Below are 27542 nucleotides of genomic sequence, written 5' to 3'. Positions count from 1 at the left end.
TGGTCCATGGTTCGCTTTATTCATGTCACACAAAGTACGCTAAGCTATCACACATACATTTCAATAAAATATATTAACAGCAACAAACTTTATTTTTAATGGTTACTTGTAAAATAACTGTAAATAAATGTATAAAAAACCCACAAAAAAACTAAAGGACAAAATTTATGTTTTTGACTAGAAAACATAATTACAAAAACATAGGGCCAAATTTACAAAGCCTGTTTATGTCTTAGACTGTGTGTAACTACAGACATTTATAATGCTTAAACACCTGTTTATGTCTTAGATTGTGTGTAACTACAGACATTTATAATGCTTAAACACCTGCGCTGAAAAACAAACAAGCTTTGTAAATTTGACCCATAACTTTTACCACAACATGATAGCATGTTGGGTCTGGGGTTGTAAACATATGCAGTGGAAACAAGTGTTGTGACCAGCTCCTACTCAGAAAACGTTTACATGCCTCTGTAGTGAGGTTTACGGTTACTACACTGACGTCTCTCTCACCAACCTAGACTGATAGCCTAGATAGCAGAGGTGTGTGGCCAGGACAGAATTCTTGAACCTTAATTCGATTTGAATATTTGAATATGAGTATTCTTGTTTTAGACTAGATACTGATAGATGTGTTTTAATGGGACTGTGTCGGAAAACCCCACTTTGAAGTTATTAATACATACATGTACATTCATAATCACAAAGATCAATCACACTATTGCACTAATTGTGTTATAAAGTCTATGAATATTTAGGTCTACACACACAACCAACTCTTCTGAATAACAATCACAGCAATATGCAACAATATTACAATGCAGGCATCTCTCTGGGGGGGGGGGGGGGGGGGGGGGGGGGGGGGGGGTGACATTCTCTCCCCTACTTTTCAGTTATTGTGCTAAAAAGATAAAAAGGCCATATTTGAACACCTGAAATTGAAACTTTTCTTGATGGATCATGCCCCTCTAAACCCCCCTACCCCCCACCCTCACACAGTGTAATTGGTACAGGCCCATCAGGCCTTCTAATTTCCATCCCGAGGGCCATCACATTGACAATACCCCCTCTTACACCCCCTACTTTCCATTGGCCCTATGTATATATTACAACAGTGTTATTTCTCAAGGTAGGGATGCACAAGTCAGTGGCTAAGCAATGGGCCGTAAGGCTGTTTGGTATTGGATTCGTGTCCCAGTATCGGCTGGTGAGTTCTAATAGCTCGTTGTGAAGTTGTAAGGCCACTACATCGACTTCTCTCTCACTAACCACTAACCCTTGTAAAAGTCAGCAAACGACACAAATTCTGTTACGCAAAAAGTTTGAGCGTCAGCATATGGTCAAAGATCAGTTAACTGGGGGTGGGCGGTTGTGAGGGGAGTGAGTGGAACAGGGTGCAAGATAAAAATGTGTATGAATCACTGGCTGATTTACACTGAAAATATTTGTTTACAGAGGTCATGGGTCCAAAGGCATTGATGTGAACAACAGCTAGTGTCAAAATAAAAAACTTCAAGGAATTGAGACATAAGGGCTTATGATGCAATACGGAAAGAATTCACAAAGGTACTGCAATATTAATGCAACAAAAAAACACTAGCTATTAAACACAAACACTTCCACCTCGGATGCCATAAAATACAAATGTGATTTCATACAAGATGGCAGCCTGATAATGTGTCTCCCACCCAGCAATAAAACATAAAGAACATCACAAAGAACGACAAAGAACCATCAGTCTATATCATCAAGTGGAATCTGAGTGTCCTTGTATTCAGGAAGTGGTGCTGAGATGTCGTCGTACTTGGGCGGTAGAATCATCACGTGATGGATGTTGTCTGGCGCCCGATCCGACTCCAGCAGGCCGGTGGTCTGGACAGCGTGCAGGTTGTACGTCACGATAGACTCATATGCTGGAGGCGGGTCTGAAAGACCAACCTGTGTTAGCTGGTCTTGTGACGGAGTATAAATCACTGCAAACGTAAACGAGACATAGTTTATCTACAGAGTAAAATCTGTTGAAACAGTCACCTTTAAATGTTAACAAGAGATTAAAGCTGTTGGAGAACAAACACAATTTAAAATAGTATGGAGAGGTTCAGGGGCCAAGCTGTCTCTAGAATAAGTTACGTTTAAGGTCAGGTAGGATCCATACATAAAAAAACCTAAAATAAGATCTTGTTGCTACTGGTAACCAGGCAACCAATTATTTCAACCCCTGCTAAATCACAAATTGAAGTTTAAATATAAACTGATGGAAAGAAATAAGGGAACACATGAAATTGTAAGCCAAATTTAATTCACAACTAGCGTAGTAATATCTGTATTTATAATGTGGGATTGAATGTCTGTAGTGTTGAATGCTACCTATATGTTCCCAGTCAACTTCAGACAATATAAACAGATTTTTGATACAGTCATTATTTCTTGTTGCTATCTGTGTAATCCTTTTTTTCTTTCCATCAGTATATTTCATTATTAAATCTTAAAAGAACAAATTTGAAATAAAATAAAATTCATTAAAGCACCTTAATTTTGTTGTATTTTGTTTTGCTAGTTTTTCTAACCAAACTCACCAAACTGTTAATAATTTTGGGGGTTCCGCTTAAACCACGATCAAGTCACCAGCTCTCATAATGTCATTTTAGTACTTACTTGGGGTTCACCCTGTCGATTGCCAAATTAGCCCATTGCTAAAATTTTATACTGAGTGGCCACAACATTTGGTCTTTGACTAACAACATTTTCCATAAATTAAACACATTTTATTAAATTTTCTAGGAAATATTCTACATATCCGAAAATTTTTCCAGTGTGAACCACGCTTACTACTAGTATTCTGCAAAATCACTATATATTATAATAGTACAAATTGAAAAGCATTAGGTTACATTTGAGGGATGGAAATTACCATGAGTAACAAAAATCAGGAAAACTTTGTTGTGTCTTAAAAATCAGGGGTGTTATTATGAGCTTGTTATCAAAAACAAGTACAGAAACAGGTTTTAGGTGACATTAAAACCTGGAATTCAGAAAACATTCAGAATCTGTTCATATCTGCTGTTTAAAAGGATGAAACTATTTGCACTATTTTACTGGAAGAATTAAAATTGTAACTAATGATTTATAACAAAAAGAAATCAAAATGCTTGGTAAAAGCTGTAGTAAACAAAATATAAATTAAAACCTAATTTGGTTAATATTTAATAATACCCAAAGTATGTTTGCCAAATATATAATTCTACTACTTTAAAAGAAAGGGAGCATACTCCAAAGATCCTAACACAGAATTGTTCATCAGTTACTGGTCTTTCATAAGCATACATTTGTTAAATCTTTATTACATGTTACAGTCAAGATTGCAATAAGGAATGACTGGTGCAAGTAAAAGTCCATCGGAAAGAAAAGGACTATTTGTTTAACGATACCTCAGCACATACTGAACGACACATGTATGGATATTTGGTATCTAGCATGCAGGGCTCACCCTTCCCATCCCCAAATTATCCATTTGCTAATTTTTATACATACCACAATTAATATTTGGCTAATAAAATTTTGCTTAAATTAGCCACTTTTTAATATTTAGATATACTGAATATTGGCAAACAAATTCTCTTTTTGTCCCTGTGTGACCCCTGAACATGCTTAATTCAACATTTAGTTCACAGAGAAAGAGAGAAAAGGTGCTGCCGCCACCCTGATCTATAAAGCTGAAAGGGATTTTTTCCGTATGGACTTTCTCCCAAAGACAGAATAGAACATATCAAGGCCTATAGTGTACTTGTTGCCATGGGACAAAACATATGTCCACTGAGGACAATTGATCCTGCAACCCACCGCACCTCAGACAAGTGTTCTACCATATACCACTGAGCTACAACATCCCACCACAGAACTCACTACATGATTTTTTATCACATGAAACAGGGTTAACACTGGAAAGAATTTTGTTTTAGTCAATTTTCAGATTTTTTAAATTTATTTTTTTAAATGGCTAATGTAAACAAAATTTTATTAGCCAAGTAATGTTGTAGCCATTTTAAAAATAAAATTTAGCAACTGGCCAATATGGCTATGAGCAGGGTGAACCCTGGTGAATAAATTTAAAGTTTGTTTTGTTTAATGACACCACTAGAGCAGTGATATATTAATAATCGGCCATTGGATGTCAAAAAACTGATAAAGGAAACCTGCTAGATATTTTCATTAGCATCATGGGATATTTTATATGCACTTTCTCATAGACAGAACAGCCCATACCTCGGCCTTTGATACATGTATACCAGTCGTGGTGCACTGGTTGGAACAGAAAAAAACCCAGTCAGAGAATGGGTCCACTTTGGTGGTTTGATCCTAGTACACAAGCACCTCAGACGAGTGATCTACCAACTGAGTCACCATAGATCCCGCCCTGGACCCTGATGAAAGAACAATGAAAAGAAAATAACACTGGACTACCAACCGGAACACGTGTGAAAGCAGGCTGCTGGGGGGCGCTGCTGTTCCTGTCCGCGAGACTCGCGCCACTTCCGCGAGATAAACAACTTTCCCAGGATTATTGTTCCAACGATGATGATCAGCCCACAGACTGAAAGTGAAGCACAAACATGTATATAGATAAATATAGTGTTGTAATGGTAGCAAATTCAATTACATATAATTTAAAGAGTTTCTGTTAAATTAGAATCTGATCAAAAAAAGTTACCTTTTTTTAAATTTATCATGATGTTGCTTTCTCTTATCAAACCTGTTTTAATACCAGAGTTAGAAACTATGTTATTCGTTCGTATATAACACAATATATGTACTGTAGCACAGTAGAATATCTCAGCAACACACACAGTTTCAATAATAAATATCTGTAATGTCTACAGATTTTTAAAACTCACCCATTCCCATAACACAGAGCATGATGGTGGCTGAGTACTTGAGCTGTACCGCCTCAGTGATGAAAATTCCTCCGAGGATGAACATTATGAAACCGACACAGGCCGCACAGATGAAGCCGATGACCATCTGCCGCCAGAGTTTGGGTCCTCCAGGCTCGGTGTGTTTCGATATAGCCAGCATCTGCTGCTGCTGCTCAACATAGTGCCGGAAAGATTGTGGCTGTGGCCTGGCTGTCACGGGTGACGACTCAATGACATCTTCTTGAGTCATTTTCAATGTCTTTTCATGCAGCCATAATCACTTGTCACCATCTGCCAAAACATATATGTGTCATACAGGTAATCTTTTTATACAATAAATATAATACACATCAACCAGGGACACACAATGCCTCAAATAATTATGGGTCGAGGAGGGGGATAAAAAGGAATAATTCAAGCACCTGTTCATTTCGGATTCTTTCTGTAGTATGTGTATTAGTGATTAATATGTGGATTTTCTTTTTATCAGTTAACTCGAAAATGATCGATGTAAAGGTATTTGACGTCTGGTGTGGTATTAGAGCGGGAATCTTTGCCAACTTTTTGGTTGTCAGGAATTGCCAAAAAAATACATAGGTTGATCTCTGGGCTTGCGGTGAACTCGTATGGAAAACTTACTCGTATGGGGGGAAATGCAGTGAACTCGTATGGAAATCCACAAGTGAATTCATATGGAAGACTTACTCGTATGGGGAAAATGCAGTGAAATCGTATTGAAATTACAAACTGATATATCCAATACTGTATAGCAACTTGTGTGTAGTTTTTATGCAGAGGTCAACAAACCCTCTAGCCCGACGTATGTGGCTAGTTGTTTTTAAGTTCGGGCTAGCGAGAAACGCAAAACATGCATGCATTGTTTACGGTTTGGCCTCAGATTACAGTTATCTTCCCATTTGGTTGTCGAAAATCCGGAAATTTGACCGTGCGAGTAGTCTGCTGTTTTGACTGAAGTGACAGGGGATAGCATGTAGTTTGTAAACATGTGTAACTTGTTGACATTGAAGACTTGTTTGTGGTAATTCCGGCCCATGCAAAAGTGGTGCTTTTTGTGTAAAATGGGTGTACTCCGGCCTGGTTTAGAGGGTGTGTCTGTTTAAACCAATATGCTGGGAGAAAGAGCTGGACAACAGGGGTTGTCCTTTTCAGGGCATGTGTCCCCCATGCAAGCAAAGGTACATACAAAACCTCTCGGGCCTGCTGATATTAATTAAAATGTTATAGCCACTATAGAAACATATAGCTAAATTAATTGTGGTCTGAGGCCGTTTCTGTCGCAGGAAATAAGTCTAATGACATGAGTGATTTGATTGGTTGGGCAAGTCACATGGTAGTTAATCTCGCACAATGTTTTAGGCTAAGAAACTAATTATATTTTTATTTTCTACATAAAATTATACATTTATTCAATGCATATCCATACATCCCCATATAAGTTCACCGTCATTTCTTACATACGAGTTCGTTTTCCATAAGAGTTTTTCGTTCATACGAGTTAGTTTCCATAGGAGTTCACCGCACCCCGATCTCTGACTGTAATGAGAGCGTATAACTGTCCAAATGTCTGTCTAGCTCTCTTACAGTCAGAGAACTCGGGCTACCGCAACTATAGTGCCACAATGTCTTCATGTTGAATTAGTTAAATTTAAAATTCATAATTTTAAGAAGAAAATGTGTCACGGTCACGGTGTCACAGTGTGGATCATCATGATCAGAATCCGGGTCGTTTCGCCCTTATTCCTATTCGCCCCCGAGTCGTTTCGACCTTATTCCCGTTCGCCCCGAGTCATTTCGCCCCTAGAATGAGTCGTTTCGTCCTCCATTATGAGTCGTTTCGCCCCTATGTATTGGGGTGGTCCGAAACAAGAAACTACAATAAATTTATTTTTCGTTAGATTTTACCCACATTTTGTCCAGACAGAAATCTTGAAAAAAACAATGGCATGGATTCCACATACTAGATGATAACCATGTCACTAGTATCGACTTCGCTGAGATCGCACAGGGCAAAAAGCATGTAATTTTGTGCCGGCTTCCATTTTGACTTTTTATGGAATATTCTACAAGAGGGGTGACGTCATATTATTTTATTATTATTAATATTATTTGATTGTTTAAAGATACCACTAGAGATCATTGATTTTATATTAATATTTTAGTCTTTCACCCCTCTTGAAGAGTATTCCATAAAAAAACAAAATGGCAGACAGCAGAAAACTGCATGTATTTTGCCCTAAACTGGCTGTAACGAGAACAGACATCGATATGTTATAGCATACAACAAACATTTTTTTAAACATATCTTTTTAAATGTAAACTGAAGCAAATGGACCTAATTAGAAGAAAAACACACAAAATGTAATAATATTTCAGACTCGCTCTATGATTACATCTGTATGTGATTTTCTAACGGGAACTCTTAGTTAAAACCTGTTTAAAAAAGCACAAAACACGCATTATTTTAAAACATTTTAATAACAAAATACGCATTATTTTAATAACAAGGACAACAATAATGCCATATATAGCATACAACAAGCATTTTTTAAATGTAAACTGAAGCAAATGGACCTTTTAATATTTCATCAGCATAGATGACACGTCAGTGGATATTACAGAGGCCAATTATGTGATTTTCTAACGGGAACTCTTAGTTAAAACCTGTTTAAAAAAGCACAAAACATGCATTATTTTAAAACATTTTAATAACAAAATAAGCATTATTTTAATAACAAGGACAACAATAATGCCATATATAGCATACAACAAGCATTTTTTAAATGTAAACTGAAGCAAATGGACCTTTTAATATTTCATCAGCATAGATGACACGTCAATGGATATTACAGAGGCAAATTTGCAAAAAAAGCGGTCTCCCTACCCCCCACCCCCACACACCAAAGCACTTTATAACTAATATGTCCTATCGACAATATCATTGTGTAGGCTAGTCTTTGTACTTATTAATATAAAATACATCAGGCACATTGCACATAACATATACATATAAATGGTGTTTATGGTTGATAAAGGGTTACAAATTGATAATCTATATCTGATTTGCAACTAGAGTCACGTAAACAAATTTATTCATCATTCACAAACATAAACGTGAGGGCGAAACGACCCTGTGTAGTGGGCGAAACGACCCTGTGTAGAGGGCGAAACGACCCTGTGTAGAGGGCGAAACGACACGGGGCGATCGGGAATAAGGGCGAAACGACCTGATACCTCATGATCATGGCAATGAATGAAAGCGGCAAGCCGCCGCCGCAATGCAAACGAGTTCTATTTTACTGATAATACATCATGAACAAAAGTGACAATCAATTTGTACCATATACAAACAGACAGTACCTACCAAAATTCACCAGTGCATCTATTATTATATAAATACGTTGTTTGTATCAACGACAAGCGATCTACATTTCAGTACAGTGAAAATGTAAAAAAACAAACAATTTTCCATATCATTTATGCATTAGCATAGAGTTATGTCCCTTCTTAAGTAGCTGGGTGAATCATTGTGAAGATTCGAAATAAAACATAGATTGGATCCATTTAAATAGTAAAAGAAAAAAAAACTGACATGAAAATAAACAACAATAACGACAGCAACAAATAATAATAATAATAATAATAATAAATAATAAATAATAATAATAAATAAAATATACTAAATGAGTAAATGAAGAAATTAAAATAAATATCAGTTGACTAACAAAAATTATGTTCACATTTCAAAATGCACACACGTGTACATGCGTTGTAGAAAAAAAACTAAACAAGAAAAAAAAGGAAAGAAAGAAACATAATAATATTCACTATGTAATATTAAATATATCTTTACTTGCAATACTATTTTATGTACTTTAAAAATATTAAATTTATAACCCCTTTTTAAAAATTAATCTACAGTCACACAGGGAACGCCTTTTTTTCATACACTAAAACTTATTTATGTCTTAGCCGATTGATTTGTAAATTTCACACACAAATAGTATATTTTGTTATTTCCAAAACACTTTTGCTTTTCTTCTTACGTCAGACCAAATTGAAAGTATTTACCAAAAAAAAACCCCAAAACCCATTTATAATCTTGAATGACGGGACGGACTATATAGTAGGTAAGTAGGATGATATTTTAATAGTCACTAGCTATTATTTCCCGGGGTGTGTGGAGGGTAGCTCAGTCAGTTGAGTGCTCGCTTGACGTGCTTGCGTCGCAGGATCGAATCACCTCGTTGGATTCATTCAACTGATTGGGTTTCAAACAGTGCACAACAGATTTTCTGTTTGTGGGAAAGTACAAGATCCCATGCTGCATTAGAAAAAAACACAAAAAAACAACGTAGCGGGTTCCCTCTGCTGACTACATGTCAGAATTATCAAAATATTTGACATGCAACATCCGATGATCAATGTGCTCTAGTGGTGTCGTTAAGCAAAACAAACTTTATAACTTTATTTTCCTTAGGTACCATGGGGATGTTTGCAGTTTTGTCCAATGATTTGCGATTTTATTTTATGCTGTGATCATAAACAGAAAACTTGTGATGCAGATGTTAAAAATTAGATTTATCATCAAATGATTAACATTATTTTAATTTAAATATAAAGAAAAGTAATTAAAAGTAATTTTGTTTGCGATTAAAAGTACGCATAAATCGACGACGTCAGGTTGTTTATTACGAAAGAACACAACAGTGCTTTACCTGGGAAAGGTTGTCGCCGTGTACACTGAAATAATGTCGTTAAACACCGCTCATGCCAATGGTGGAGTTCTGATTTTTGCTGGAGAAAGGTATTTGAACATAAATCATTAAAATATTACAGTGATATAGCTGTAACTTAGTTGACAAAACAGTTATCTTCGATAATTTGTAATTTTTCCAGTTTTCATATCCCGGAAGTGGTTGTCCATAAATTACGCAATAGACTAGTATTAACCTGTATCGGGAGTACATTTTGTAAGAAAACAGTTTAAACTAATTATTATATTCACAGAGTAGAAACTGACATTGTTTCTACATTTGAATCAGAGGTATAGAGCCCCATTCAGTGACATTGGGATCCCTCAATGTGTCATTGATCATTCATTCATTGATGCCATGATGATGATGGAATGAAACGAAAATTCTCGGAACCGAACATATCTAAGTCTGCACACCTAAGCATTTGTGTTATATTTTAAAGTTAAAATATTTCTTTAAAAATATTTATTTCACTGCCACAGTACAATGGAACAATAAACGTATTACAACTAAAGTTATTTTAATTTTAATGTTTTTTAAACTCAAGTAATGAGCGCATTTTTAGTGGGACCCCCCTGCATTTACTGGCCTGCATGACGGCACATAAGTCTGCGCAGCAAACATTAAAACAACCACTTCTGTCGCTAATGTTTACATAAAACAGCAACAAACAATGGATCCGACTTTTTTATAAGTTCTAAATGACAAACACTTCCTGTTATAGTCTGTTTCAGAAACATTTACATTGTGCAAATGAGATAAATATAAATGGTGTTCCATGCTCCTTAGTTTGGACAACACAAAATGACAATATTAAAAAAAAACAATGTAAAAATATTTGATCATTATTCAACAAAAATGTTCTATTATTAACTGTGTAAATGAGCACAAATAGTGTTCGTTAGACATATAGGACAATCAATGATAATTTTGAAACAGACTAGCTAAAATAGGCCATGCTGTCAGTGCAATCTTAGTATCTTACAAGTCTGTGTGCAGCCATTTTGCATTGTGTCACTCGGAGGGAAATTCAAAGTATGCTTGGATGTTTACGTTAACAGATTAAATAAGACATTCATTTGATTTATGGATTCATAAATTACAATACGGTATGTATTTAAGCTTCTATGTAAATTTATGTAAGTTGATATGCAAGGTTGAAGGTTGATCATTACAACGTTGACAGACACACTGTTGACAGGTGATAGAAAAACATGTTGATCGAGGCTGCCAACAGTATTATGTATACTTTTAGTGCATTAATTCAGAGTTTTTTTCAATAAAAGTGTTATCGACCAGTTTTATACATATATTCACAATCAAGATGTGTTGTTTTAACAACGGTTTTGTGAATTAAATTAACGTTGTTTGTTTGTTTACAAACATACCCCGACACTTGTTTCGAGACGTAATGTAACGTCATTAACGAGCGCAGACTTTTGTGCTGCGCAGACTAAGGTGACATGAGTGTACTTCGACCCCTGGCCGCCATTGTTTATCACGTGACGCGGTGAAGCTTCTCCTTAGTTACGTATGGTTTGATAGTGAAATGAGGCAACTTTGGTCGATCGTTCACAACAGTTAATGGCCACGATGCCCAACACATGTTGTGCAGTTGGCTGCATAAACCATAACATGATGTTAAAAATATATATCGTTTTACAACTAGGCACCGCTTGTGGGTAGGGTCATTAAAATGACAAACCTGATGGAATTCCATGGCTTCCCTCACAGAATGGGACTACGTTGACTTTAATGTTGTTGCTTGTTGACACCAACAGAGATTAATTTAGCAAACAAAATGGTTAAAGCATGTGCAGTGATAAAAATCCCACATTATACTGTAAATAAAATACACAATTCCATCGTCTTCCATGAAAACCCCCCCAACAAAACGATGCATCCAGTTCTTGAATAAAGAGTATATTCCTTTATCATTAAATTTGTGTGGTCTTTATTTTTCATTTAATCTTAGTTGCTTGGATATTATCTATACTTGTATTTATTTTGCTATACCACAGCTACTACATCTTATTTATTTATTTTTTAATTTTAAAATAAAAGTTTATACTGCTAAATTACACACATATAATAATTATAATATAGGCCTAAATTATTTTTTAAACTTTAATTATTATTTTTTGCAAATGTGTCTGTAGCAGGCCTGCAGTAAGAAAATATAGGTCGTCCCCACCCCCACACACCCCCTCCCCTCTCCGTGTGTTTAGTATTTACTTTGATGCAGAGGGTAAATAATGTGCGTGCCTTTGTTTCAGTATATATACATATATATATATATGCCAAATTTCTAGGGAAATCACGTGTGTGTGTGTGTGTGTGTGTATATATATATATATATATATATGTATATGTATACATATACATACATACAATATATATATATACATACATACATATATATACATATATACACACACACACACATTAGTGATTTCCCTAGAAATTTGTAAAGGCATGGTAGACCAAACACTTTTGGGGCATTTTCACCATTTTTGGGGCACTTTTTTTCATTAAAAATACACAAAAATTAATTGAAATAAACATTAATGTAATTTATGTGGTTGCTTTAATAAATGAATGGCAAAAGATGTAAAAGGCATATTTTATTAATTAATAATACCTTTTGGGGTGTTTTATAAAGGCAATTTTAGAATTAATTAGTGAAAAAGGCTTATTTAATCTCAGGGCAGCATGGTGCTGATTAAGGCAAGATGGTGCTAGACTATTGAGGCATGTTGCTGCACCGTGCTAAAACAAGCTAGGGAAAACACTACACATACATATACATAAATCTAAAAATACATAAAAATCTATTCTGTTGTGGATCAATGTAATTTGGTGGTTGTGGTACATTTGTAAATTTTACTTGTTCAAGTTAGAGGACTTACCTTTTTACATATATGTAGTTTCATGGTATTTTACAGTTCAGTGTGTTTGTGTGTGGGTGTGTTTGTGTGTGTAATCTGCTTTAGAAATTACCTGCAATAAAATGAATGGTCAACTGCCATATCTGATATTTGTTTTCCATTTTGAAAACACTGTTTGACATGGAGAATATAACATTTAACTATCTCATTCATATATTTTCCTTGAATATGCTACATAAGTGCATCTACATGAGGTAATTTAACCCGGGTTAAAAGCAACTTAGGTTAAATATGTGTAGTCTAGTAGAAGGCATACCGATATAGATCAGTTTATTAACAACCATATTTGCCTCCTTTCTCCAGCTGTATACTATTAAAAATTAGTTTTGTAGATATTACTTAAATTGAACTGCAATAACAATTCCAATACAGTAGAGAGAGATATTGCTCCTCCTAGATGTCAAGGTCTGAGGATGGCTATATTTTATTATTGCTATTTTTTGTTGCCTGCATTCAACCAGTAAGGAGACCGGCCTCGGTGGCGTCGTGGCAGGCCATCGGTCTACAGGCTGATAGGTACTGGGTTCGGATCCCAGTCGAGGCATGGGATTTTTCATCCAGATACCGACTCCAAACCCTGAGTGAGTGCTCCAAAAGGCTCAATGGGTAGGTGTAAACCACTTGGACCGACCAGTTATCCATAACTGGTTCAACAAAGGCCATGGTTTGTGCTATCCTGCCTGTGGGAAGCGCAAATAAAAGATCCCTCGCTGCCAATCGGAAGAGTAGCCCATGTAGTGGCGACAGCGGGTTTCCTCTCAAAATCTGTGTGGTCCTTAACCATATGTCTGACGCCATATAACCATAAATAAAATGTGTTGAGTGCGTCGTTAAATAAAACACTTCTTTCTTTCAACCGGTAAGGAAGGGCAACATCATGTGGTAATTTTGCAATCTGTAAAAACAAAAGCATTTCATTATTTCAAGAAACTGTATTTTGTTTTAAGAATAAAAGAATGTATTCAGTGTAACATTATACTGTTGCCAATACATCTATATAATAAGATATGACAATAATACTATTGTAATTTTGAACTTGTAAAGTAACAACTTTGCCATTGTTTAATTATTACATATAATTATTTGGAAATAAAATAATTATTAAATCATAAAAATAATTAACTTAATCATGCATACAAATTTTATAATAAATACAAATTATATATTTTGTAGCCCACATCATAATTATTATATTAATAATTATCTTATCATTTCAAAATTGTTAAAATTTATAATTAACATTACCTGAAAATTGCTTCAACAAGAATTATATTCTGCCCAACCTGCCCTGTCCCCTCGACATTCAAAGTACACTGAAACACATCGGTACTCAATATAGATTATACTAATTCAGATTCCCGTTGTTCGTTTCTCTTATATGGCAACCCAAGCTGTTATAATACACATAAGACGTATTGCAACTATGTGTTAGCTACAGAAAAGAAATGACAATATGTAAGGCATGTAAAAAGTTAATATGATAACTTTATTCTATGTAAACCAGTAATCACTAAGGCTTTGCTTCACCCCCAAAGACCCAGATGATCGGTAACTAGGCCGTGTGACGTCACGCCGGTTCCGAGAATAAATTATAATCGAATCAGGTTACATTGTCAATGAGTGTTACAAGTATGTATGGCACAAACTTAACTACAGTAGTGTACCAGTAGGTATCGCAGACCAAAAAAAAAAAATCAATTATTTTTTCTTTATGGTCATAGTTTCAATAAATATGTTGCTCTTATTGAAAAACACAGCACTACATTATCCAAATGAAGCAAAATAAAGTCGTAGTAGCCTTGTACTTCCGTGACCAAACATGGCCGACATGACGATTTTAATTGTCATTTACGTCCACTTTTGTAAACCAAAAAATAACAGAGAAATTTCTGTTGTAAGCTTATACATGTTACAAGCAGTTATCAATGTTGCATCTCTGAAAATTTCAAGTGAAAATATAAAGGGTTACTATTATTTCTGATAACATATGTATTCTTGGGGTAGGTTCGAAACCGCTCCAAAATGACAAAAAAAAACCCAGAAATCTTGGAATATGTAATTTAATGACATAATAATTGATGCAAATGTTACATCAGAATAACATTTTCAGTTCACATTTATTTACGCTTATACAATAATGTACATCCAGACCAATAATAAAAAGGAAAACATAAAGGTTTAGATCGCAGATGGAAAGTGGATACACGTTACATAAAAAATAAGCTTCTTGTTTCAAAATATTTTTAAAAAATAAATATATATATATATATATATTTACCTAGACTCATAATAATATTGAATACTTGAAGATTTCAATTAAAGATGCAATAAAACTTGTCATATGTACCAGTCTTTTAACTCGAACCCGTAAAAACTTATCACACGACGAATGCCAATGATTGGCCAATATGTTTAATCAATTTCTTACAAAAATATTTACATACTTTACACCTTCAATATCATTATTAGAAACAAAGCAATATAAGTAGCCATATTTCACCTTTGAAAGGAATGTCCAAAAACTTATACAATATCAGAAAGGTAAATTTCTATCCAGAAAAAATATCCCCAAAAATTATTTTAGCAACTGAAACACTTAAGGCATGAGACAGCAGTCACACGTGTGCTAAATAATTTACTAAATGCAGCTATGATTATTTTAGTTCAATAAAGTGCTTTATAAAAACAAATTCAAACAATGAATTATTATAAATATAACTATATACCACTTTGAATTATAATAAAACATTTATGGCTAGATCTACCAAATTTAGCATCCATGAAAGAGTATTAGTCTAAATTTGTCTATGAATTATTGTCACACACTTCATTTCTGTTCCAGGTTCTGTCACAGTTGGAAACAGAAAACATAACAGCATCAAACTTGAAGTATAATTGAATCTACTGAAAGTTGTCTCATAACCACGTGTACTCTCCCACTCCGTTTCCATTTCAGGTTTATCCATAGACGCACAGAGACTACACATTTCCTGGAATAAAGAAAAATACCCATTATGACCCTGGTTATTTATCTTTTTGTTTCAAATATTGTTATTAGTTTGACATAATATTTGTAAACAGAAATATCCGTTGCATCAGATGAAACACACATTCAAATGTTTTTTCTGTATGTAGTTATTTTCACTTTACTTTTAGTATCTTTTACAAATAATTAATTCTTTACCATTTTTAACAGTAATATTCATTGATGAAGTGATGAAAAAGTATAATTATACTTAGAATTTAATGTTACTTGGTTACCAAAAAATTGAAGTTTGTGTCACAATGGGAGAAGTTATGGTACCTGAAACATTTTCTTTCAAAAAGGTATTTACAAATATAACAGACTTAAAAAGTACAAATTCTCTGTTTAATTTATTTCCATTGCATTAATACTATTTTTTGTATAAAACTGAACCAGTCATATGCTAAACTTATTCAAATAATTTACATAAAAATAGATTTACGTCTATATTTGAATAGTTATGCATTATCAAAATGTTTTTTAAAATCAACTTCAGCTATCGGAAACTGCTGAGTCATCATGATAAGCAAAACATTATTTTAAGTTATTTTGAATTAAATATGCATTGTCTTCTAAAAATAACGCTTCAGTATGATATATATTCTACCCAAAAAGTTAATAATGGGTGGATAAATAATGACAAAGCATCAAATACGTTTAATTTTATCAAAATGTGCCTGCTGTGAAGTTCTATATTTTCGCTTTTGCGGGTCAGAGTTACCTCCCTTGAAATATTTTCGATGTCGAATTAAACTAAATTGCTTTTTTTTTTAAATTACCAAAAAAATATTTTTATGCTGTTTTATTATAATACTATATATATCTATCTATCAATATCTCAGTGAAATCGCCCTTTTTGTGGCAAAATAAGACGTATTCAAAATTTCACTTGCCTCAAAAAAAGTCTTTTTGTAGTCGTTCAACTTCGGAAAGAGGATATACATCAATCGGAAGGTGTGTACTTGTCATAACAACAAAAAAAACATGCAAAATCGTCATCAAAATAAGCGTATTCTTGTCTTGAACAACACTACTAATTGTGAACCAAACTCGTGACATTTCGGAATATGGGTGCAGCTGCGGTCGCTAGTAGTAGTACCAGACCTTCGTTTTTGAAAAACCTAGGTGTGCTAAAAATCGCTTTTATATTTACACACTTTTACACTATTATAAAGTAAATATAAAGCAAAATATCTGAAAAGTGGGGGGGTACATGCCCCCTTGCCCCAACCCCCACCCGGCCTCCTACGCCAGTGGATTTCTAAATTAAATATCTTAAGACTTAATGTTTTGTGTTTTAAAAATAAATATCCTAATTTAACTAATATGATGGTTCTCAAAGATGAAGGAATGGGCCATTGCAGTCTTTCACAACAAAAAGAAACACCATGAACACAACATTTATCGATTTCTTTTGTATTATATAGATATCATGTTGCATTAAAATTCTGAATCGTGATAATCTGTTGACTATTTATGAATAAAGAATTGAAACTGATTTGTTAGTGCTTATTCTGTTTTATTTAAAACAAGTACAATAATTTTAATCTTCATCATATGATTTCTCCATGGACACAAACTGTGAACTGAAAGTGAATTGATATTGTAACAACTATGGTATTGTTATTAAGAATTCTAACTGTAAAATGTTTAATAAAACTCTAAAAACAAAAATAATGTCAGTAGGCCTGTTTGTAAATCATTTAAACTAAAAAGAAAGTAAAAGTATAACAACCACATGGTACAGGGTTATCACAGTTATCATGATAGCATAATAAACATGTTATGTCCCTGCAAATTCTCTATTTAAAATAATAATAATAATAATGTCATAACAGAGAAAATGTCAACATCTACTAGTATTGTTTTCTACCCAAATATATCTTTCTACAATTTTTATAAATATATATTTTTACAAAGAGGATTAACTTTCATTAACACGTCATTTATTATACTACTAACTCGAATCATAGCAACCCATCAAAAAAACAAACGCCCCCCCCCCCAAAAAAAAACCCCACCCCCAAAACCCCCCAACAACAACAAAACCACCCTAATGTAAATTTAATTTTAAAATATACATGCTTTACACTCGGTAAATTTGAATTAATGAGTTGAAATTAAATCGGTGTTTGTTTGTTTCAAGTGCCTGTCAACCGATCACATGTACTAGAAATCTGACTCTACCAAGGTCATTGTCATTAGCTTTAAATCACATGGCAGTATTGTGAAACAGATTGTGAAAGTAGAAATGTCTGCGAGTACGTCGCTATGTTATTAACAAAAACAAAACCTGTTTTACTAAATTAGTTTTTTGTTGGTGTATGCATTTACTGTGATATCAACATGTATAAACATAATACACATCATAGAATTATTGGACAACGCACCTATTATTTTTTATGTAGGCCTACGTGATCAAAACGACGACAGTGTAAAATAAATTTCGCGATCATTACCTGCATTGTACGAAATTAAACAAAACAAAACCGACAAGATTTTAATAATAAGTGAACTAGCTGATTGGCTCAGTGTAAAGATAACCAACCAATCGTGTTTCAATTTATAAAAAAAGTATTCTAGTAAGTTCATTGTGAACAGAATGGAAACGTTTGTGGCATTGTGGATTGGATTCAATAAACAATTAAAATGGCAGTTTAAAAAAAAATACGAGCGTGATTTGTTCACTTCAGGGCCAGTGAGCTACATGTGTAGAAATCCGACAAATTATAGCAAACATTTATAATCTTGCATATGTTTGGTTGTCACTATACAGTGTGTGATTTTGAGGAGAGTCTGAGAGCCCGAGGCTCACAAAAATCATATATGATTCTCTAGCTTGGCTAGCATACGAGCCCGCATGGCTCGTAAAAATTATTTGTACAAATTACATTGATTCTTCAAAATCACACAGTCAACATCTATCTCAAATTCTTTGAAACCAGATTTGAATAGCAATCTTTTTCATGGTTTCATGCAAAACATTTAGTGTGTTTTCTGTTCTACTGGAAACACGGCAGGGCTCACTGGATTGGTGGCGGGCTCTAAAGATTTGCAAACAGGGAGTCCTTATGATACTTAAAGTTTTTAAACTTAAATTGCACACTGCTATACATGTATGTACATACATGTGTATGGTCATGAAAGTAGATTTCTCTAGTTTTGATGAAACAACAATAATATTTGTCTTTCTGGAGTGTTAATGTACTCATCGCTTGCATGACAACCTTAAACCCATTTCTATGCTTTAATTGCGATTCCAAAAAAACAGTGGTGAAGCTATATTGCCAGACTTATTTTGCCTTTCACTGTTTATGTGGTAACTGACCATATTCACAATCACTATAGCAAATGGCAAGTAATATAATTTTAAATGTAGACTGACTGAATAAAACACATTTTTGTTTTTACTATTTTAGATGCACATGCATGTATCTAGAAAAGATGTTTATTTTGTTTAGCAACACCACTAGAGCACATTGATTTATTGATCATCAGCTATTGGATGTCAAACATTTGGTAATTTTGACATTTAGTTTTAGAGTGGAAAGCTGCTACATTTTCTCATTAGTAGCAAGAGAAAAATAGCCCAGTGGGTCCATTGATGGGGATCAATTCTAGAATGACCATGCATGATGCAAGCACTTTACCACTGGGCTGTGTACCCACACTCCATATCTTGACAAATGGACAAAAATAATTTAGTACAAATCCAATTAGAAACTATTTTATTAGTACAAATCCAATTAGAAACTATTTAAAATGCTAGCAACAAATTGCCAACCATGAATATTAAGTCATGCTTGCTTTTTTAAAAACTGTGTCTTATAATAACTGTCAGTTCTGTGATATGTTTTACAGGATTCTGATATTTTATGATGGAGTGGAAATGGCATTTGAAGGTCCAAGAGACATGCCTCACTTCAAAGGGAAAAAGCATGGTAGAGCTTTACTCACAACACACAGGGTAAGAATAGTAGTGATTGGTATTGCCGGAATTTTGGTATTGTGATACATGAATATGAATTGTGATATTTACCACAATATATTGTGAAAACTAATTCTCAATTATTAGAATTTATAAAGAGCTCTAACTTTACGTACATTTTGCATAACTTAATAAAATGATACACTATAGTCAATCAAGTGAAGGTATTGTTTCTTTTCTCAAAAAAGAGTTTTTGTTTGAAAATATAATATGTATGTCTGACACACATGTATACAAAATATATAAGCGCTATATACCGGTATGCTAGAAAAATATTGCGATATGTATTGTTCAAAATTTATACCTTGCATCTCTAAAGAATAGCATGCTTTTTGCTTTTAAAAATATGATATAAAATAATTTTGTAATGTTTAACTTAACTTTGCATATATATATATATATATATATATATATATATATATATATATATATATATATCTGTTATTGATTATGGATTTGAATTCAAAATTTGCATTATAACCATTTATGCAAAACCAAAAAGTAGCTCATAAACTAGGAGTAACAAATGTAATTTGATATATTTATTCTCTTTGTCTTTCTGTCTTACTCTCTCTTTGTCTCTCTGTCCCTCTCTTTCTCCCCCTTCTCCCATTATATATATATATATATATATATATATATATATATATATATATATATATATCTAAAACATTTGTATTTGTAAAATGTAGGGACAGGCCTTAATATACATGTAGGCTTATACCTGTTGACTAATCGCAATGTGATGGTGAATAAATATGGTTGAAACCAATATTTAAGCATTTTGTTACATGGAGAGTTTCTATTCTAACTTTGTATTGTACAAACTGACATCTGATCTAGAAATCAACATAAACAATCCTAGTATTCAGTTGACATGAATGTTTAGTAGTGTTATGAAATGTTCACTAGACTGGTTTGGCATTATATTTTAAATTAATGTAGATCAGTCATTGGTACTTGCAATAAAACCTTAAATATTGAATTCAGCCCACGTCAGTGTTTTTATTTCAGCCTGGTTAATAACACACACAAAAACACCCACTCTGATCTGGTAGAAATTCAACAGATTTTGTAATTATCTACATATAATATGTACATGTTGTATGTAACTCTTTACTTTAAACAAATGTTTATTATCCATGATGTTTGTGTGTTTTTAACATTGTGTGATGTATAAATAAATGTATGTTGCAGGTAATATTTACCTCGGCTGATCCTAAAGATATTCTACAGTCGTTCAGCATACCGTTCTATACAATGCGGGATATGGAACTGGAGCAGCCCGTATTTGGAGCTAACTACATCAAGGGACGTGTAGTGGCAGAGCAGGGAGGTAAGTGTATTTATGTCATGCTTCTTTTTCTTCTTCGAATGATCAGACAAATGTCGCTGTGTGCTGCAGGTTCTCCTTGGGCTCATCTGAAGGCCACACTGCTTTTCTGTGACCCTGGTAGTGGGGCCGATACTGGAGGAAATGGATCATGTGTTGCCTGAAAAACCAATCGTAGCTCAGTGATAAAGCACTATGATGTAGGCTGTCTCTAGTTCAAACATGTAGGTTGACCATCCCACATCTGTAGATCCATATGGTTATTATCCATCCAAACAATGCACTGTGACTGGTATATCAAAAGCTATGGTGTGGTCTTTTGCTGTTAACTTGAAAAAGAAACACCAGGGTTTTTTTTCTGTTTCTAAGCCAAACAATTTGACAGCAAATGGCCATTGATTTAAGTAAACAGCTTCTTAAGGTATAACTAAAGTAAACATTGATTCATTGTGGTTGTGTAACACATATATATATTCGTTTACATGTTCATGGATGTACAAATGTAAGTGTAAGTATATTTAATGTGGTGGTAGAGACACAATCCTTTAATTAAACCTTTGACAGCAAAAGCAGTGAGCTGGAATTATTTTCCTGGCTACTATTATTTATATCACTGTGATTGTAATATTTATAAAAATTAATTTTGATTGTTTTCTTCACCTTTCTTTCTCTTCAGGAAATTGGAGTGGTGAGGCAAAGTTCAAAATGTATTTTACTAAAGGAGGAGCAATCGAGTTTGGTCAGGCGATGCTGAGGGCAGGACAACTTGGTAAGAAGACTTATAAAGCTGGACAGTGGACGTGTACATCTTCAAACTGATACATACATGTAGATAGTTAATGGACAGGTTATATTTGGCTGGACTAATGTTAATACTTAGTAATATTGATAGGGCCAGGTAGATTCGTTCTCAAGATTAATACCTTTCTGTTTCACAGAAAATAATTTTTGAATTATTTTGTGTAATATGTAACTTAACAATAAAAAAAATCATAATACTAGTATCCAAAACTGTAATGTCTAATAATTAGGATCTGTTGTTTTTAATATGTCTTCAATATTAGTTATTGATTTCAACAAAATCTGTACAAACATCCTATACAGTGTCCTGTCCGAATAGTATACTTTTCACACATATTCAAGATAGCATTAATTTTATAAACTTTAGCTATAATCATGACTCAATTGTGATGAATTCGGGGCCGTTTTTTCACCCCCAGTGGTCGTGTAATGTTATTTTAATTCATAAACTATCCTCTGAAAATAATTTGATGCATTTAACAGCATCATTTCTTCTTCTTTTTGATTGCGACTTGAATGTTTTTAATATTATTTTTATTATTACAGCTATGAGAAACCGCCCACCTCAGCCTCCAGTGTACTCTCCTCCAGTTGGAAACATCTACCAGGCTCCACCGCCGGCATATGAGGCCCCGCACACACCATACTATGACTGGGTCCCCTACAATACATTCCCTACAGCTCCACCACGTACGGGTTTTATAGTCATTTATTCCACCGTTACTGTATTTAGTGGCAAGATAATTTCTGTTCAAATCTCTTGAACAAACAATTAGCTTTCTAAAGACTACCTGGTAATGCCCAATTTCATGTTCATACTTCCCGATTCCAAGTAAAAATCGACTTCTTAGATTTTTTGGGTTCATGCAAGTATGAACTGAAATAATGTTGTGTACACTTTCTTTTGTCTCAACTATGCATGTACCTAATAAATTTGTTCTGTTCATACTTACTATAAACTGTAAAAATCTAGGTGGTGAATTTTCACATGAATTACGAATCGTAGTTGAACTGTCAAGGAAATATACTTCAGTAATCACTTTTATTCTGCATGCACTGTTTTATTGCAAAATTATGATGACTGATTAAAGCAAAAATGATAATTATATACTAGAAGATTATGACTTTTGAAGTCACACCTGTGATGTCACATGCATAGATACATTACAAAATCTTTCATCATACAACATAGGTAAAATAACAGAAATAATTGTTTTTCCCCTTAATGTTTTATGGTTTGCAGGATAAAAATAATAAAGTTTAGTTAATAACTGGCAGAGTTTTCCATTCTTACCTTCACAGGATAAAGCCGATATCCTACGTCATTGACTAGTTATTCTCTGTTTGCACTGACACCTGTGTTCTTTGTTTAACATTTAAACTCGTATTTTGCAATTTGTCTTGTATGGCAGTGCTTCTATGTACAATGAATATATAAATTTAAACTGGATATCAACAGGGAGCCTAATTCACACAGCACTTATAAGCTTATAAAAGAGTTTTCGAATAGTCATTGTTTTACTAGACAATAGGGTATTGACTATATCTGGATGAATTTCAGTTTAAATGTCTGTAAAGTAACTAATTTAACAGTAGCCAATACACAGGACTTAACTATTATATATTAATAAAAGCCGTTTGACTTTTATAAAAACCAAACAAATTTTATTCATTATTTTTTGTAGCTAATTATGTTTACACTATGGAAGCTCCGCCACCATACCCAGGTGTGGACCCGAATATGACCCCATACCCCCCACCACAAGCAAATGGATCAGCATCAGGTAATTTAAATACACATTTGGGTTATTTTACTTTGAAAATTTAACTTTTGTGGTTCATCAGTTGTTGATGTGAAGTCTTTGACATTAATTTTCAGAATGTTTCTATAATTTCAGACAGTGATCTTTTGGTTTTCATATTTTGTTTTATTTGCTCGTTTTCAACAATTAATTTGTAATGCGTTCATACACTATTCATGGAGTAAACTACTGGACCAGTTTGTACTTATGCAGGGATCAAACTTAACAATGGCACTGACGTCAATTGCCGTCATTGAGATATAAATTACCATAGGTTTTCTGAGGCATTGGTTTTTAAAAACTATGGTTTAGATGGCATAAGAATGTGGCACCAGTTTTAACTTATCTTTCTTATTTGTTATTTTCTCCCTTTTATTCTCATGGTGATTTCTTCGGGGTTTTTCTGCTTGGTCTCTAATTCTATCTTCATGGCTAACCACCCTGTTACATACTTATAGTTAAGTTTTTTTTCCTACTGTTAAAGTTTCAAATGCAATATGCATCAGTTTCATTCTTTTAAATTATGTAGCATGGGATTACTCATCTGTAGATGATTTCATAGAGACAAATTTAATTTAAATAATACATTTATTATGGTGTGATAAATTATTTAAATCTTTTATACTGACTGTCCAATGATTTGTTCGGTTTGAAAGAAGATGAATGAAAGATTTTGATGTTATTTATGTTGTCACATTGATGTGAATTTACATGTTTGGGTGTATTTGTTCTTTTTATATGTTAAATGTGGCTTTCTTGCCCTTACCTTCTTCATGTTCTATAAATTGCAGTTTGTGTTTTCATTAATTGTGTTCAATGTTCTACAAATTGCAGTTTGTGTTTTCAATGTTAAAATTAATGTTCTTGTTTAGATGCGAAAGCACGGGAGGCTAATGCCAGTGCATACTACAACCCTGCAAACCCACACAATGTCTACATGCCAGCACCAACCGCGCCGCCATTCGAACCGCCACCATCTTATGACCAAGCCACCAAGAAAACAAATTAACTCTACTGTGTATATCACCTGACAGTGTGACTGACAAAGGAGATGTTGTTACTCATGTTAATAATACAACTTCTGAAATGTAATAAAAGAGACATTCCTTTACGACGTATGAATTGTTCCCTTTCTAGTTTTGATACATGTATTATGTATCTTGATAAAAGAAGTTACTAGTAGTAATAAGGGCAGATAATTGTGAATAACATCTACTGAATAACTGAATAAATGTATATGACCAGGGTGATAAAATATTTGAAAAACAATGTTCACCTATATTGTTTATGTAACTTACAAATAATATTACATATTTAATGAATACAAATTAAATATAAATAGTTTATAAGCATGGAACCTATTTGATAGTACAACAGAAGTACATATATAAGTAATAACTGCATTTTTCTATGATATAAATAGTTTATGAAGGCCCTCACCATTTAAGGGGCACTATTACTTTCACTCCCCAAGAGCCAACACTTGCGCCCATGACGTGTGTGCTACAACAGCTTGTTCTAAATGTTCATGTAAAACCATAGCTCACTCCCCTAAAACTAGTTCATGGAGAGTATGTGAATTTATGTGGCATCAATATGGCAATATCTTGAATGACTTCCCATAATCTAAGTTAGGAGAGCAATTAATCACTCCCCTAGCTTGTTGTTATGTTGGGGTCTGTTTATGGAATATTAATGGCATGTAAAGATGCTGTGTACATTATGATTTGCAGGTAGGACTGGTGATGACTCTAAAGGAAACTGAATGTGACAATGGTAAAAACACACATCCACAGACTTTTGTCATCAGTGTAGATGTGACAATGGTAAAAACGCACATCCACAGACTTTTGTCATCAGTGTAGATGTAGTAATACATTAAACCAAGAGGATATTCATATATTGATTTCACAAGGTTGTAATGTGAAATATGTGTGCAACCTAGTGTGGTGCAAATTGATTTAATGAAGATGCAGTATAGAAAATTGTACAAGAAATTATTGTTACATGTCACCTTGGTACTCATTCCATGTCTGCCATTAATATTCTTTATTGCAGTAAAACAAAGAATACTGTCGATTTTTATTTAGGTTAAACAATATTCTAATTTACGTTGATTTAAAAGAAATATATATAGTTTTTTTCTTAAACCTCTTACAAACCAATACAAACAGACAAAACGGTTTCCGTTTCATTATGTAGAGTTTTACAAATTGTATTAAAATATATTACTTACAATCTACTACAGATTGTAAAAAGCTGCTATTTCATGCCACCTCATATATTTTACTAATGCAAAACATAAACATAACCAAACCTGTATGTTTTCACTGTGAACAGTTGCTGGTGTCGTTAATTAAAAAATAATCACTATTGTGAAATATAATGTCTATAAATTAATTTTTAAAAAGTGAGGAAAGTAAAATGTTTCATTCCATTGAATTTAATGGCAGGACAAAATTACTATGGTCCAAGGACTCTTACTGCAGACTACAACTCTTGAAAACCTGGTCCTGATCTTTGATCCTTTCACACATGTTTAGTATTACACAAATATTTTTCAACACAGCAACGTCAACAAATATTAATGAATGTAAAATCGTCTGTCATGCATAGTGCCATTGTTGACATTGTTTTTGTTCTTTATAAACTTCTTACAAGGTTGAAAACTATTTTCAGGTACATTGCATGTGTTAACTAGTTCATGTACAGTAAATAATATTGTATTTCTTATTGCACAAATTTAGATTTTGTATGGATTTTTTTGTTAATGATATAAATGGTGATGTATATATGGTAGATTTAATTTATCAGTATAACATGATCGATTTGTTTTCTAGTACAATATACATGTATTTTGAAAGATCTGCACAATTTTCAGTCTGTTGGATAAAGTTACGTTTTAGACGTCATCCATGTTTGTAATTCAGTGTTTGCAGTGTTAAAATTTGTGGCACATGTTTAAAAAAGAACCCATAAAATACATTTAATGTTTTTAAAATTCAGCTGTCGTTAATTTACTGATTTTGACTTTGTTAAATGTTAAAGTTTGATTCCAGATGTAAACATATATTTTAATTTGACAACAAAAATGCTCATATTTTATTATTTACAGTCTTATGTTAACTTGTGGTATGATGGTGTTAATTGGTGCGGTATGTATTGTGACTGATATGTACTCCAGGTTGAGGTTATCCTTATATATACTGATTTCTAAAAATTATAATTCATGTTTGTTGTCATTACAAATGGCTTTATACATTTAAGCTTTCTGAATATTAATATCCAAATTTATGTATTCTGATTATAATTCTGAAACACTTGACTTTTTGTTGATTTTTTTTTAAACCTTTCTTTATTAATGTACTACACATTTTACCCTTTTCATTAACTCTTACTGATCACATCCTTTAAGGCAAATGTTCAGTTTTACACAAATGAAATAAAAGATGTGATTGTACTCTGTATTTATTGTTGGTTGGATGTGTTTTGTAGGTCTTGTAAACTTGCACAACCATATTTAGCTGATGTAATTTGTTATTTTTGTGATTCTTTATAAAATAAATACTGTTAATACATGTACTGCAATACTGTTAGTTATTTTTATGTGATGATGATGATGATGATACTTTATTTAATGAGGATAACTTTTATTATGCATTAGTCATCATTGAGGCTGCCCTCGGCCCTAAATATGTATGACAGATCAATGAGAGGTAAAAATGTTTTTAATTCCAGTTGTGAGAAACGGTGTTACACATTCATAATGGACAGAGGAAGATAACTTGTCCCTTATTAAAATAATTATATGTAGATATGCCAAGGTTTAACCTCAATTTTCATAAATATCTATAGTTAATTTGCATGTCCATGATCATGTGAACCGGGACGTGTAGCTTAGTGGTAAAGCGTTCGCTTGATCTATGGTCCGCTATTTCTCATTCCAGCCAGTGCAAC

At 33.4% G+C, this 27542-nt stretch overlaps 2 protein-coding genes across 2 annotated transcripts; one reads left to right on the top strand and one right to left on the bottom strand.

The window, feature by feature from the left end:
* Positions 1-843: 843 nt before the first annotated feature.
* On the bottom strand, positions 844-8401 carry LOC121379225. The gene is made up of 4 exons (XM_041507735.1): positions 8296-8401; positions 4893-5204; positions 4466-4591; positions 844-1973 (listed from the first exon to the last, which is right to left on the bottom strand). The coding sequence occupies exons 2-4, from the start codon at positions 5161-5163 to the stop codon at positions 1735-1737; spliced, it is 636 nt and encodes a 211-aa protein (XP_041363669.1). The 5' UTR covers positions 5164-5204; positions 8296-8401; the 3' UTR covers positions 844-1734.
* A 1185-nt stretch (positions 8402-9586) lies between these two features.
* On the top strand, positions 9587-27167 carry LOC121378408 (WW domain-binding protein 2-like). Its single transcript, XM_041506567.1, has 7 exons — positions 9587-9738; positions 19523-19628; positions 20847-20985; positions 21659-21751; positions 22330-22473; positions 23469-23567; positions 24458-27167. Exons 1-7 carry the CDS (start codon positions 9683-9685, stop codon positions 24592-24594), a joined length of 774 nt encoding a protein of 257 aa, XP_041362501.1. The 5' UTR covers positions 9587-9682; the 3' UTR covers positions 24595-27167.
* Positions 27168-27542: the final 375 nt, after the last annotated feature.

Source organism: Gigantopelta aegis, chromosome 8 (assembly GCF_016097555.1).
Source record: "Gigantopelta aegis isolate Gae_Host chromosome 8, Gae_host_genome, whole genome shotgun sequence".
Lineage (NCBI taxonomy): Eukaryota > Metazoa > Mollusca > Gastropoda > Neomphalida > Peltospiridae > Gigantopelta > Gigantopelta aegis.
The sequence above is the reverse complement of the archived record's forward strand: the minus strand, read 5'-3'. Positions and strand labels throughout refer to the sequence as shown.